Source organism: Durio zibethinus, chromosome 1 (assembly GCF_047325235.1).
Source record: "Durio zibethinus cultivar Kanyao isolate XHJ-2024 chromosome 1, ASM4732523v1, whole genome shotgun sequence".
Lineage (NCBI taxonomy): Eukaryota > Viridiplantae > Streptophyta > Magnoliopsida > Malvales > Malvaceae > Durio > Durio zibethinus.
The window spans coordinates 33,351,258-33,366,639 of record NC_143162.1 but is presented as its reverse complement, the minus strand read 5'-3'; the positions used below and the strand labels follow the sequence as shown (position 1 = coordinate 33,366,639).

The 15,382-nt window shown below is 30.0% G+C and overlaps 1 protein-coding gene across 3 annotated transcripts; it reads right to left on the bottom strand.

Moving 5' to 3' along the window:
* Positions 1-647: 647 nt before the first annotated feature.
* On the bottom strand, positions 648-3,446 carry LOC111312410 (F-box protein FBW2-like). 3 transcript variants are annotated; one of them, XM_022912623.2, is made up of 4 exons: positions 3,124-3,446; positions 2,985-3,045; positions 1,857-2,169; positions 648-1,504 (listed from the first exon to the last, which is right to left on the bottom strand). In XM_022912623.2, exons 3-4 carry the CDS (start codon positions 2,162-2,164, stop codon positions 865-867), a joined length of 948 nt encoding a protein of 315 aa, XP_022768358.2. In that variant the 5' UTR covers positions 2,165-2,169; positions 2,985-3,045; positions 3,124-3,446; the 3' UTR covers positions 648-864. The 3 variants fall into 3 exon arrangements, with proteins under 3 accessions (XP_022768358.2, XP_089621710.1, XP_022768359.2); XM_089765584.1 differs by having other exon boundaries at positions 2,985-3,423; XM_022912624.2 differs by lacking the exons at positions 2,985-3,045; positions 3,124-3,446 and adding an exon at positions 2,811-2,940.
* Between the last annotated feature and the right edge of the window lie 11,936 nt (positions 3,447-15,382).

Sequence of the window (15,382 nt, the reverse complement as noted above, 5' to 3'; positions counted from 1 at the left end):
TATTAACAAAAAATAATATTAATAATTTGGGGTTTTGCAGGAGTTTATTTCATGTTACTTTACAACTTCAATGGCAGGATGTTAGCTTGCAGGAGTAGTATAATAATGCTACTAGTCGTAATAATGTTGGTACTTGAATGTGGGCTCGGGGCAAAGGCCGTTGTTTTTTGAAAAAGTAATGGTTCCGATTTCTGATTTGGGTGTACGGCAGGATGCGTTCAGGCAAAATAAAAAGGGTAATTCAGGTGCAGGTTGCAACAAAGAGAGCGTAAACAACACGGGGTTTGGCATGAAGATGAAAAAAATGCTTATTTGCCTTTTCGCAGAGAGTAGAATCATGGGGCATTTACAAAACCCTTTCTTTAAAAAAAAAAATATTTTGGTGACGTGGGAAACCAGGGAGCAAAAAATTGAAAAGGACCAAGGGCCACTCAAACGAAAAGCTAGGTACAATTTGCATGCAAAGTATGAGGCAGCCTGGCGTAAGTTGCCAAAAGAACTGGCCCATCTCGCATAAAAGTCCAAGTGGGCCATCTGGTTATGGCTCCTGTTTCACTTTAGCATTGCAATAGGAAGACATTTCATGAAAGTCTCATCCTATGCCTATGCCTATCATTCTGTTTCCAGAGTTAAATGACAAAATCAGATTATGAACTCACTTGTGATTGATTTTATCAGCACAGTACACTATACAAAGGCATTCTTTAGATAATCAGGAAAATAAAAGATACCAACAAACCACACAACTTCAAAGTTCACAATGACACATAAGATATATTTTAATAGAAACATACGGTTTCATATTTAGAAGCATCCATATCTATGCACTAGAAAAGAGAGGCAGCATGGAACCAAAAGAAGAACCTAAGGGGATAAAGGCCAACCAAACATTCCAGCATCCTCACCAATTCCTTCATAGAACCTCAGTTCAAGTTCCTCCATTCTCCCCTCATGGTGCCACACTCCATCGTAAATATCATAATCATCATAGTCATCCATTTCGAACTCCCAGGCCAAATACTCCGTACTATCAGAGTAGTCTGAGCATTCATCCATCTCATAGCAGTCCATGACGAGGGGCCCCAAAACCTTCAATTTTGGGAACTTTTCCTTCATGAACTGATTATCAAGTTTCACATCCCAGCAACCTCTTAAATCCAAAAATTCAAGCTGCGGACAGCTAGAAAGGATGTTCAGAACACTTCCGGTGCTAATAAGATGATAAGCCATCTCAAGGTGTTTGAGCATAGGCATCGTAGCAGCTATGGCATTTGCCTCATCATCCTGCGAGAGCTTGCCTGCTGCATCCAGTGGGTGCATGTTACGGCACAGACTAACAAGCAGTTTACAGTGCTTTCCAATAGCCTCCAAAGCATGGGCACCAATTTTGCGACAGTAACTCAAATCCAAAAAAGTGATTGTGGAAAGCCTTCCAGCAGTTTGTTCAACTATTGAATCACTAATTTCACTTCTCGGCAGTCGCAAAGCCCGAAGGGAACCAGCACTTGCAAAAGCAAGGAAAAAAATATACTGTATCACTTAAAAGTGTCCATTGAACAATGATCCCTAGAGGAGAGGGAAAGTGTGATCCCGTGTTTCTTAAAGATATTACAATTGTCTCATTGGAAATCTCAACATGAATACTGATTCAAACTAGTAAACGTGCCAGCTAACCAAAAGAGAGCATCAAGACTATATATGAACCGATTATATTTTAATATAATCTAACTCAATAAATCACAAAAGCAAACCACGCATTTAAGAATTAACGATAGAAAAAGTTCATAATTGAGCAGGGACTCGTTACATTACTGACAAATGCAATTAGCAAAAAGGGTAAGAGCAGGTGAACTTACTTCTCTGTGATGAACGAGAAAATGGTATCATTCTGAAGGCCTGAAACACATAACTTGCGGAGCGATCCACTGCTTCTTGTGATCAGCATTTGAAGCATCTGATCAAGATGTTTGGGCTCGCATCGATTGCTCCATTCTTCAATGTCTATCTCTTGCCAACAATAGGGACCTGTCACTGCCTTTCTCCAGGATTTGCAGACACAGGGAATGACTGTTAGTACCTCTTGTAGGGACAGATTGCTGAAAATTATCCCCAATGCATCAGGAATTAGTTCATCCCAGGGTCGAAAGGCACTTTGCTCTTCCATCCGATCTTCACTCAGGTAATGATGGGCATAAGAGAAACACAAAAAGCAACTTCAATAATTATAATAAAGATGTATATGGTATTAATAATCACCTTCCACAAAAGTAAAAACCGACGGCGAGGAAAATTTTGTTAAAATTAAAAACTAAGAAGAAAAAAAAAGAAAAAAAAAAGAGAAAAAATATAAAAAATTCCACAATAATAGAACAAGAAATGCAGAGATATAAAATGCAGTAATTGGGAGATCAAGAAAGTTTAGATGGTACCAAATCAACATATAAAATAAAGTAACACAAATTTTTTATCCACACTCAGGAAAAAAAATACAACTTCAGAAAAGAAGAAAAAAAATTTTATCCTAACAAGTTACAAACAGAAACAAAAGGAAAATTTTTCAAAGTAAGGAAAAAGATGATTATGATATAATTGTAGTAAAAAAAAATGAAACAATTCTATAGATCCAAAAAGTCCAGAAAAAAGAACACTTTCCTGCATAATTTTCAAGGCATGCCAAGCATAGTCACAGCTTACAAAAGGGAAAGAAAGGAACAAATAAAGTACAATAACAACTTGTCTGGAGGAGTTAAAACTAATATGCTTAATTGGTTGGTAAAAAAAAAATCAGAGTGAAAGAAACGAAAATTTACTCTTTGTGTTTAGGATCTAAGAACCAGCTCATTCATAATTGGGAAACCGCATAAACATGAAACAGTAAGAGCCCAAGTATCAATTTCTGTTCTTTTGCTCAAGTTTTTAAAGAAACAAACAAAGAGGAACCCAAAAAAAAAGGATGGAAAGAAGAAAATCGAAGATGGGGTTACCTTAATTCGTCTTTTTGCCGCGGTTTGCAATTTGGATTATGCAAAAGAGTCCCCAGTTTATCTGCCTTAAAAGCCGGGTTAAAAAGGATAGGAAAGAGAGAAAAGAAAAGAAAGCAACAAAAACAAGTCTATCACCCACCTAACGAAGGCATAAAATGAAACCCAACAAAGAAGAACATGAACCCAAGAGTCAAAAAAAAAAAAAAGGAAAAGGAAATATTCTGGGTATGTATTTGGTTAAAACTCAGGAAAGCTGGGATATATAGGAATAAACATATACTCTTTAGTCACAGAAGAAGATGAGAATCGATGGAGGGGTAGCTTTTACTGTGAAAATTGGGTTGTTAATGACAGATTTTGAACAGAAAATGCATTGGTTTCATGCCATACATTTATGTCTTTTTGAGCTGAAAGTGAAAGGCAAGTGTTGAATATGACTGAAGCATTAGATATTTTGTGTGCGTTTTAAGCAAGAGAGTAATTGGGGAGGTGAAACCGACACTGAGTGTCTTAGTTGGTTGATGATGGTTAGGCTTGAGGGGTGAAAAAAATTGAAAAAATTGAAAATTAATTTAAAATTATATTATTTAAATTGGTTTAAATTGTTTTTATTTTATTTGATATAGATTAAAATTTGATATTAAATATATATATATTAAATCTAGATTAAATTTTGTATTGAGATGTGAAAAATAAAAAATTTAAATTAAATAGAAATATATATTTTTATTAATTTTTATATATTTTTTAAATTTTTTAAATTTTAATATAAATTAATTTAAATTATTAAAATTTTTATTAAAATAATATATAAAAAAATTTAAAATTAATAAATTAAATTAAATCGATAAAATTTAATTTGAATTAAATAAAATTTAAAAAAATTAAATTAAATTTAAATTAAATTTTAAAAATTATAATATTACATATTATTTAAAACTTAAATTAAATCTAATCATATTGTTTTCATCTAATTAAGCTGACGTATTTTTTTTTTTTTTATATCTTATGAGCCTACAAATTACAAAGGGTTTTAAATTTATTAACCGATGGCCCCGGCTTTTCAAAGCTCCTGGTTCCAATGCTATTTGTATTGGAAATCAGTCTTGACTTTTTTAATAAATCTTTGAAGCAAAACAATTTTTTTTCTCTTTCAGCTACAGAGTACCGACACCGTTTTGAAGTTGTTTGCAGATGAATTTTGGGAAGAGAGTTAATTCAATTGGCAGTTCATGGTAAGGTTGTTAGTCTCGATTATAGGTGTTAGTTGGAGTAGCCACATCTCAAATACATTTTTGAATTTAAATTCTTTGGATGATTTGAATTTGAAATGAATTTAAATTTAAAATAATTTAAATTTATTTCAATTCGATCATTTATTATCTTTATTTATGCCTAGATCCTGACCTGGAATGATCATGTACAAAATCATAAACTACCCATTTAAATATTTTTTAGTTATTTTTTTTTTTGACTTTCAATAATTTAAGAAATAAAATATCGAATATCTTTTAAATTAATTAATATATTATTAAAATTTATATTTAAAAATTATGAATTTAAAAAAATTTATTCGTTTAATTTTTTTAATAAGATAAATAATAAAATTAAAAATTAAAAAATAAAGAAATAAGGTGGAGGGTGACATGAAAATGTTATAATAAAGAGAATATATGATTTGCGTAACAGCTGGTAATTTGGTTCTTGTTAAAGTTCAATCTCCACGTCATGGCAGTTTTACACGTGCAGAAATCTAGCCTTATCTTGGAAGCTGACAGACTGACAAAGATGGAATTGGAATACTGGATTACTCACAATTAAACCTCTTGGGCTTCGCCATTTAAAATTTGGAAGATCGGAAAATGGGTGGCGCACAGATTACTATCACAAATCAAAATAATAAATAATTTAAAACCAATCCCAGCTGGCAGTGTAGCTTTAGTTATTTACAGGGGAATATGGAAAACATGAAAATTGATGGGAAAATGGTTGAAAACAATAAACGGATATGACAATGCATCATATCGAAATAAATTTTTTTATCTTAAATTTAATTTAATTTTATATTTATAAAATTTAAATTTGATTCGATTCAAAATTTTTTTTATTTTTTTATATTTAAATTCGATTCAACTTAATATTATATAAAACATATTTGATTTGATTTGAATTGAAATTAATAAAATATTATTTTTAAATATAATTATATAAATAAAAAATTAAATAATTAATTAAAAAATATTTTTTATATAATATCGAATCAAGTTGGATCAAATTTGATTAAAATTCAAATTCGATCCGATCTTGATTTTTTCTTAACATTATTCGACCTTACCCAAAATTAGATTTTTCAAAAAAAAATCAACCCTATAAAATTGGATCAAGTCAGAACCCATCAAAAGCGGGTAGGGTTGCCAACCCTAATAATAAGCCATCCATTAAAAAATGAAAGAACAATGCTAACCATAATTTTTTTTTACAAATAACATTGAAAAACATTTCATATATTGTAATTGGATTAATATCACAAATAATATTAAAATTATAATAAAATATTTAATGTAGTATTTTAATTTTAAAAATTTTTAATATGATATTTAAATTAAAAATTTATTAATTAATATGATATTTATCTATAACATAACTAATTTTATAAAATAACTCGTAACAAACAAATTACTTTTAGTATTATATTAATTAATAAATTTATAATTTAAATATTACATTAAATATTTTTAATATTTAAAAATCACATTAAATATTTAATTATAATTTAAAAACTTTTTAAAAGTTAATACATTTATAATTAAAATATCATATTAAATATTTTTAAAATTAAAATATCATATTAAATATTTAATTATATTTTAAAAATTATTCACAACATTAACTCAATATAATTTGTACACGCACAAATAATTACAATTGTGACAAATAATATCGGAAAACTTTTACCCGGTTACATTATTATAGCCACATCATAAGATAACATTGTTTATTTGACTTCAATCCTTTTGCTTTATTTGTGATTAGTATGATAATAAATAATTAACAAAAGTACTCTCAATATTGAGATACCTGAATCTGCAAAAACCAAGGGTGAACAAAAGTCAAATTCTCTTAGACTCTATTTAGTAATCATGAAATTTATTTTTAGAAATTATTTCTCTTAGACTCTGTTTAGTAATCATGAAATTTATTTTTAGAAATTATTTTTTTATGTTTTTCGATGTTTGGAAAAATAAAATTATGATGATTAATCAAAAATAATTTTTGATTAACAAAAAATCAAAGCACAACTTGCGTAAATGATCTTTTTTTTTTTTTTAAGCGGAAGTAAGATTGAATAATTGGTCGATTTGATTAATTCAATTTAAAAAAATTAAAAATTGATTTATCCAAATTAATTTATAGATAAAATTAAACCGATCCAATAGTAATAAAAAATTGAGAAAATCAAATTGATTTAATCTTGTTAGTTTTGGTCGATTTTTTTTGTTCTAATCGATTTTAGTTTTTGATCACAAACGTCTTCAATAATTCCTTCATAAAAATTTATAAGGTGATTACTCAAGATATTTTTTTACCAAAAATACCTTTAATAATTCTCTCATAGATTTTTATGAGGTGATTAATCAAGGCATTTTTGACAAAAATACTTTGAATAATCTTTAAAAAAAATTTAATAAGGTTATTAAAGTCGTTTCTGGCTAACAATCCCGTCAATAATCCCCTCATAAAATTTTATGATGTAATTACTAAAGACGTTTTTACTAAAAATATTTTCAATAATCTCGAAAAAATTTTTTAATGGGGTTATTGAAGGCGTTTCTTGCCAAAAACGCCTTCAATAATTTTCTCATAAATTTTCATGATGCCTTCAATATTCAAAAGAGATTATAGTAATTATTTAGGATTTATTATATTGCTCACTAATTTAAAGCTTGTATATTGCTCATTGACTTAGAGCTTATGTATTGCTCACTGACTTAGATTTTATAAAGCTATGTGTTGCTCACTGATGTTATTTGATACATAGACTTACTGTGTATTGCTGATTGATTTAGAGCTTGAGACTAAATTTACTGTGTATGAAGCTTGTGTTTATGAAGTTTGTGTTTAGATTTTATAAAGCTTATGTTTATGAATTGTATGAATTACATAACACATACAATACATAGCAAATTACAATCCATAAAGACTAATTCTCAAACAATATTCAACAAGCAATAACAAATATCTTAACCAATTACAGCACTTAAATTTCAAGTCTCAAACATTAATATCCAGTATGTAGCAGGCAACAATGGGCAATGGGTAGCAGCAAGCAAAAAGCAACGAGCAACGGGCAGCAACACCCTTTTAAAATTTTAGCAATAAATAAACAAAAGCAAAACACAATTCATTGAAAAATTATTCCATTTAAAACTGTCTAAAAGAGAAAGATTTAATTGTATGGATCACATTCAACGTAAGTAATGCCAATATTACCTTAATTGATTAATAAACTTTACTAATCAATTACGAGATCCAATCCAATCTTAGATAAATTTAAAAGTATATTAAAAAATAAAAAAAAACAGTTTTAACTAAAAGATTTAAAGAAATAAGTATTGAAAAATAATGATATAAATAAAATAATTATCCAAATCAATCTTGTCAAGTTGTTTCACTTCATCTTTTAAGGCATTTGGATCGAAATATTAAATTTTACGTAACCAATCTTGAGCACAAAGAAGAGCTTGAACAAGTTTAGGAGTTACAAAACTCTTATATGTATCTAACATATGAGCACCAGTGCTAAAAGTAAATTCAGAAGCAATTGTGGATATAGGAACTACCAACGCATCACAAGCTAGATGGAAAAGGATAAGAAACCTATGCCTATTAAGTTTCCATCAAAGAAGAACATCAAAGTCCACTCTCTCCTCAATAGCATCAAGCTGCTTATTCAAATATTTATCTAACTCTAATTTATTCTCCTTTCTACTTTATTGTTTCCTAAACCTTTTAAATTTAGCAATAACAGCTTGTAAGTCATATAGGTCCACAATTTCAAGTTCATTAGTGAATAGTGGTGGTTGACTCGCATGGTTATTATAACCAACTTGTTTAGATTGAGATTGTAACATGTTTTTGTATTCATCAAACAACTCAACTATTGTTTCTTGCACTTTTTTAATCATCACTGAAGTTTGATCATAATAATACATTTTCATAAAGCAAAACTCCACAAATGCAATTTTTTTTTTAGGATCAAAAACAGAAGCAATATAAAGTAACATATTCATTTTTTCTACATTCTCTCAATACTTGTTATACTTATCATTCATTCTTTTAGCCATTGCACTAAACTCAACATCAGCATTTAATTGTCAATCTTGCAAAATGTCATAAACACCACATATAACTTTAAAAAAAATTGTTAGTGATGACATATGTAGAACTCAAAACTCTAACTGTGAGATTGTAAAATTTTTACAAGAAAAGGCATAATTTTCTAACACTGACCCAATCATTTTAATTAAGCACCCCATCTTCTGAAAAGAGTTTAGTTTTGTAATAAAGATCAACATCATTAAATGCCTCAAAAGCTATTTCAAGTTTTTGAGCTTGTTCTAACATCAAGAAAGTAGAGTTTCACCTAGTGCTAACATTCAAGCATAACAAGCTCTTACTTGGAATATGTTCACTGACAATACACTTTTTTAAACTTGGCTAACCTAGAGGGTGATTGTCTCACATATCTAACTACCTTTTTAACACGAGCAACTGAATTAGTCAATTCCTTTAACCTATCACTCACAATAAGGTTAACCATATGAGCGATGTATCTTGAATGAAGATATTTACCTCCTACAATACTACTTCTTGCATTATTAAATTTTTTTCTCAAGTATGAGATTGCAACATCATTAGAACTAGCATTATCAATAATGATAGTGAAAACTTTATCAATCCCCCAATCATGCAAACATTTGTCAATTACCTTACCAATAGCCTCACTTTAATGACTAAAAATGGGACAAAAGTTTAAAATCCTTTTGTTAAGTTTTCAATCACTATCTATAAGATGAGCAGTAAGACACATATAATTGACTCTTTGCAATGAGTCCATATGTTAGTGGTTAGAAATACTCTCGTAGTGTACGATTTCAAAAATTACTTTAGGAATTTTTTTTCATCTACATAAATTTGATAGTAATATTTAGCAATAATCCATCGTGACAGCATATGAAATCTAGGGCAAGCTATAGACATGCAACACCTAAATTCTTTAGCTTCAACAAATCTAAAAGGTAATTCATTTATAATAATCATCTCAGCCACACCTCTCTTAATAGCATCTTGATTAAACTTTCAAGTACCCAAAAATGGATCTCCTTTTGAGCTTAAAACTAATTCCGTTTGGGAAGGATTGCCATAGCCACTAACATGAGGAAATTTAGTACAAATACCCATGTGATTCTTTAATGCAGAGCTTTCATTTTTTTTTAGAGTGAGCATAAAATTCTCTGTCATAATAATTGCATCTAGCTTTGAGATCACCATTGTCATTAGTAAATTTGATGAAATGATTTTATGCCTCTGACCATTTGTTAGGTCATTTCCTTTTCGGTTTTGTACTCCAACTTCACTTTTTGTTCTATGTGTGTCTCATTCACCTTAAGGGATTGATTGAGTATCTGCTTGTGTAGTATATCTATCACTCATCTTCAACAAAAAAATAATAAAATGTAAGTAAGTTTCAAGAGTAAACATGACTTATACAAACTCAAAAAATAATAAAATAAATGTCCAATCAAATATACATTACATGCTAAAAATAAATGTCCAATCAAATAATAAAATAAATGTCTAATCAGATAACAAAAAAATCTTTATAATTGGATAAAGTCAATCTTACAAGAAAAAATTTGATGACAGTATAACGAATATTACAGCATTACAAAAGTCAAATTCCAAATATTCACCCTTATCAGAAAGTAATTTTAAGCTAGCTTGCTAACTTCAAAACATGAAATATTGAATAGGAAAATTATTGATATGATGGTTCAACGATCGCTAGAAATCTAGGACACGGGATTGAGTCCCAAAGCATTCTTTGAAAACTTCACTATGACACAACAAATAGGCTTAAAAGCTTCTAGACCTGACTATAGTAAAACCTCTAAAGGCTGATAGATCTAAACCTTATTACAACCCATTATTTCAAGCACTAAAAAAATGGGCAAAGAAGGATTAAAGATCTTACTTTGAGTTACGTTTAGGGCTATGTGGTGGAAGACAGAAGATCGAGGAAATGAAAAGCTGTGACTAGTGAGAAACGTCGATTGAAGGTTGCGGTGGTCTTTATTGGTCAGTGGTTGTCGATTGAACCTTGCACCTTCGAGATCGACCAGAAAATGTTTGCAAGGTGTGGATATCAAATTTGTCCAAAAAAAATAAAAATAATATTATTAAATACAAAATATAAAAAAAAAACAAAAAAAATGAGAGATGGTAGTGGTGCCTTCTCTGGCACCATTGCCACCATATCCTACCACCCATCTCTCACCATGCCCTACCCTCCACTCTTCTGATCACCTAACCCTACCACTATCATATATTGCCAAAAAAAAAAAAAAGAGGCATGAAAGTTGTGCTTGCACCCCTATGCCTAGCCCTGTGCCATTCCTTAGGCACGGGGCACTACCAGACCTCTATAAATAGAGCTTCTGGTCGATCAAAAATAAAAAGGGAAACAAAAGAAAAATGAAAGAGAGATTCTACAAAAAAATAAAAAAAAAATCAACAGTCCCCCCTATAGAAAGGAACCCAAAGTCGAGCTGCCTACAAAAAAAAATTAGTTTAAAAAAAAAAGAGTCAGAATATAAAAAAAATATAATTTCACCGAAACTTTGAAAGCAGATCTAGGGAAGTGGAGACTCTTTTTGGTGAAAAAGAGGTCGGATCTGTGTTCAAGAGGACGAAAAAATTTTATGGGTATTTTAAAAAATTTTTCGACATCAACGATGACGGTTGGAGTTCACCACCGGTAGGACCACGGCGATTGTCGCGATGGACGGCCACTAGCCCCAGGTTGGCTGAAAAAAAAAAAGAGAAAAAAAAGGTTTTTTTTTTTTTTTAAGAAAGAAGAAAATGATTGAAAAAAAAATTTGAGCTTTTATATAAGCTGTCAATAGCCAAAACGACGTCGTTTCAATAAATGCTCAAAACGACATCATTTTAAGCACCTAGGATCTTAGCATCAACCCGTAACCTGACCCGGGGTCTGGCACCTGACCTGTAATCCGTTTCTCCATCAGCATGTAATCAGTCTGACTGAATCGAAATTGAATCGTTGAACCTGAACCTAACCGGTACCAAATCGCACGTTTACTGGACCTTTGACCGGTTCGATTCAGGTAAAAAAAATTTTTTTTTAGATTTTTTTAAAATATTATTTTTGTTATTTTAATTATTATTCTTAATATTTATGCATGTAAAAATTGTTTAAATTTATCAAAATAAAATTTTATTGTTTTATAATATTAAATATAAAAAAATAAATAGTAAAATATATGATAAAAGTTTTTTATAATTTTATTAACTTTAAAATAAATCTTTTAAAATAACAAAGACTAATAAAAAATGAAAATAATAAAGACTAATAAAAAATTTAGGAAAATAAAATTTTTATCTGATTATGAGATTCAAAGATATTTCGAGTAGTGATGCCTACGAAATCTCTATGTAAGAAGATTTTTTTTAAAATACTACCAGTGTATTGGAGTATTTATAAAATTTTTTTCAATACAATAAAAATTTTCTTTTTTTAAAGTAATAAATAAAAATTGATTAATATATTAAAAATATAAGTAATAAAAATGAGAAGAAAAGAAATTTTATCTGATGATGAGATTCTAAAAGTATTTCGAGTAGAGATGCTTTAAGAAATCTTTAGGTGAGAAGATTTTTTATAAAATAGTACTGGTGTATCGGAATATTTATAGAAAATCTTCAATATAATTAAATTCATTTTTCTTCAAAATTTCAATTAAAAATAAATATTAATAAAATAATTAATAAATTTTCTAACGAATGAGAATAAAATGTGTGCATCAATATGGTAACATTTTGCATTGTATGCATGATATTTTTTACGAAAAGTAAATTTAAGCCTCCGAGGATGGGATTCTAAGGTATTTCGAGAAACGATGCTTAAGAAATCTCTAGGTGAGAAAAAGTTATTCTAATGTTACCAACGTACTAGAACATTTTAAGAATTATTTCAAAAAAAAGTTTTAATTTATTTTTCTCGAGAATAAAATTTTTTTTTCTAATAAATAAAAAATCAAGGAAATTATTTCGAACATCGAAAATTGGACTATTTTTATCAAAATCAAAGGATAACACGTTGTTAATTGGTACCATTTTTAATGGGCACTGTAGGGGTGCTAATGCTTCCCCACGCGTAATCGATTCCCGAACCCAGATTGTTTCACAGACCGTAAAATTATCTTTTTAATAAATTTTAATTAATTTTAAAACTTTATTAAAATGATATGTTTTAGTAGATGGTCAATCGTACCTAGCCAAAAAAAGATTGGTGGCGACTCCATTATTTTCTATTTCGTTTCCAAATTCGTCTGGCAAACACAAAATAATTATGACAGCTTGGCAACTTCACTGGGGATCTACCATTTGTTTTCGAGAGTTAGGCCATAATTAACTACTTGTTATCCTCAAATTTTGATTTTAACAGTTTTAATCAATTTCAATAAAAAAGGGTAAAAAAAAAAATGAAACAAATCAAAAATAAAAAGCAAAAAAAATTCACACACATTTCTTTTACTATGCCTCTTATGTTTTATTTTTTTGTATATATTACTCTCAATAAATTAGGATATATTTGCACACAATGGCACGATGCATCTCATGCATGAGCTCTATACCCGGGCTCTGTCCTTTATAAGAGAAAATAAAGTACATATGCTCTCGTGAGGTGATAACTTTCGCAATGGCAAGCGAAACACTTTCACTCGAATTGAATCATTTTCGTTCGTAGCCTGTAATGGGTGAGGATCGAGGTGCCTTACTAGTCAAATATGAACGATAGTGAGGAACAATTTGGGAACTTTTAGACATTATCAATCCAAATCCAACATATAATAAGCATAGGAAACCAGCCTTTTGTAGAGCCTTGTTTACCTTATTGTAAGAGAAATACCTAAGAATAAAAGTTATGCGTAATACAAAATAAAACAAAACAAAAAAATCTTAAAACATAAAAAAAAAATACTAAAAAATAAAAAATATTTTTTTTCAGACCACACTAACTCAATTTTGTTTCATTTTTTTTTGCATTAATCATATCATATAGTTCTGCATTGAGATATTTACTCTAAGACATATTTCTTCTAAGAAGTTTTCATGGATCCTATAGAGCTACAAATTTGCTCATCCTCAGTCAGTGTGCCATGTGAGTTATCTAATGAAGTACATGTTTAGTCGAAAGAAGTTTAATAAAAGAATAAAGATTATTTGTCTACTGGTTATGTGTCTGAATTATTTGAGAAAGTGCATTTAGATCTTACACAAAATGATTTAAAAGAATTAGCTACTGTCTGGGGTCAGTTAAGTGAAGAAAGAAAAGAAAGCTTTTGTAAAAAGTATAGGCAGATTACATCCCTCATTTCAGTAGTGATCAATGAACAGTTGGTCAAGGTAGCTATATAGTTTTAGGATCCATCCTATAGATGCTTCACTTTTAATCAGGAAGATTTGGTGCCAACTATCGAAGAATATTCGATTTTGCTTGGGATATAACTACAGTGTCTAAATAAAGTATTCAATCGAAAGCCAAAATCATGTTATCGTAAAAAATTAGCCAAGCTTATGAGGGTTAAAGTAGAAACCATTAATTCTTTTGTGAAGCCTAAAGGTGAATATCTTAGCATTCATTAGGATTTTCTTCAAAACTTCATTCAGGAGCATTTAAATGATGATCAAGGTATGACTGTGTTTGCTCTAACATTGTATGGCATGATAATCTTTTTGAAAATTTTGAGTTACATTGAGATAACTGTGATAATTTTTTTCGAGCAAATTGAAACCCAAGTAATTACTCTCGCTCCAGCAGTCCTAGTCGAAACCATCAAGTCATTGAATTTCTGTCGACGGAATAAAAAAGGACGATTCATAGGATGTGCATCTCTATTATACATATGGGTTAGAAGTTATTTCAAGTGTGGGATGAGTGAATTTTCAAAATCATATCTTCGAAATAAGGCACCAATCGAAGAGTTTTGTTAAAGCCAATGGCTGACATTGAAGACTAATAAAGAATGGGTCTTTTTCTTGTGAATGCTTACTAGGGATGAAATCGAATGGATGGTGCCTTGGATGCCTCATGTGCCCTTGTTGTATCATTGAAGAAATAAGCCATGGATATCGTTATTAGGACTATGGGGTGTTATAAGTTATGCTCTATTAATGGTGCTTAGGTAATTTAATGCAAAGCAGTTTGTTCCTACTACTCATGACCTGATCCAAGTAGAATTCATTTATAAGGAATTGAATCCATCAAGAACCTCGGAGCAATTGATCCAAGCATGGAAAAAAATACGAAAAATGAGGTTAGGGCCTCTCATCGACAAAGTCACTTATGATTACCAGATTTAAAAATCAAGGTGACCTAGAGACATAATACTCTCTCCTGATGACAGCTCATATTAATTGGTTAATCTTTCAGAAGATGTGCAATTATCAGAAGTTGAGCTTGTCAAGAAAGAATTAGAAGCTAAAAAAAAAGAAATAAAAAGAAAAAATTTGAAACTTCACGAAAAAGTAGGGCAATATGAAGCAGAGATACAAGGGAACAGATTAGAAAAAGTCATAAAAGAACGGGATATGACCAATAGTGATTTGAAAGATCTACACCAAAAAAATAAAAGGTTACGAGTTAAATTCAAAACTGTAAAAGTCACCAAGTCTTTCCTTAGTCAACAACGTGAAATGAATGAGCTCCGAGAGGGAATGAACTAATGGAAGGGCAAAGCTTAAGAAAGCCAAGCGAAGACCACCAAAATTTCTCAAGAATGTCAGAATTGGAAGGGATTATACATTAAAACCTCAGCAAGATTGGTGGAATGCCAAAACGAAAAGGAAAGGTTGAAAGTCATGCTCGTAAAAGAGAAAAAAAAGTACTTCAAAGTACTGAATGAAAAAAAAATCACTTCACCGGGTCATCAAGGGTTAGAGATACAACTACAAGATCACAAAAGCCATATTTTAACAATAATAGATTAGTGGCATAGAAGGGAAAAAGATTGGATCTTCACATGTGATTCAGAAAGGGATACTCACATGAGATGAAAGGTAGAAAGCTTAAGGAAGTAATAGTACATAGATCA

Coding starts and splice junctions, on each gene's coding strand:
- LOC111312410 (XM_022912623.2), bottom strand. CDS start 2,164: ATGGAAGAGCAAAGTGCCTTTCGACCCTGGGATGAACTAATTCCTGAT. Junction 1,505..1,856: donor TTCTCGTTCATCACAGAGAA/GTAAGTTCACCT, acceptor TGCTTTTGCAAG/TGCTGGTTCCCTTCGGGCTT.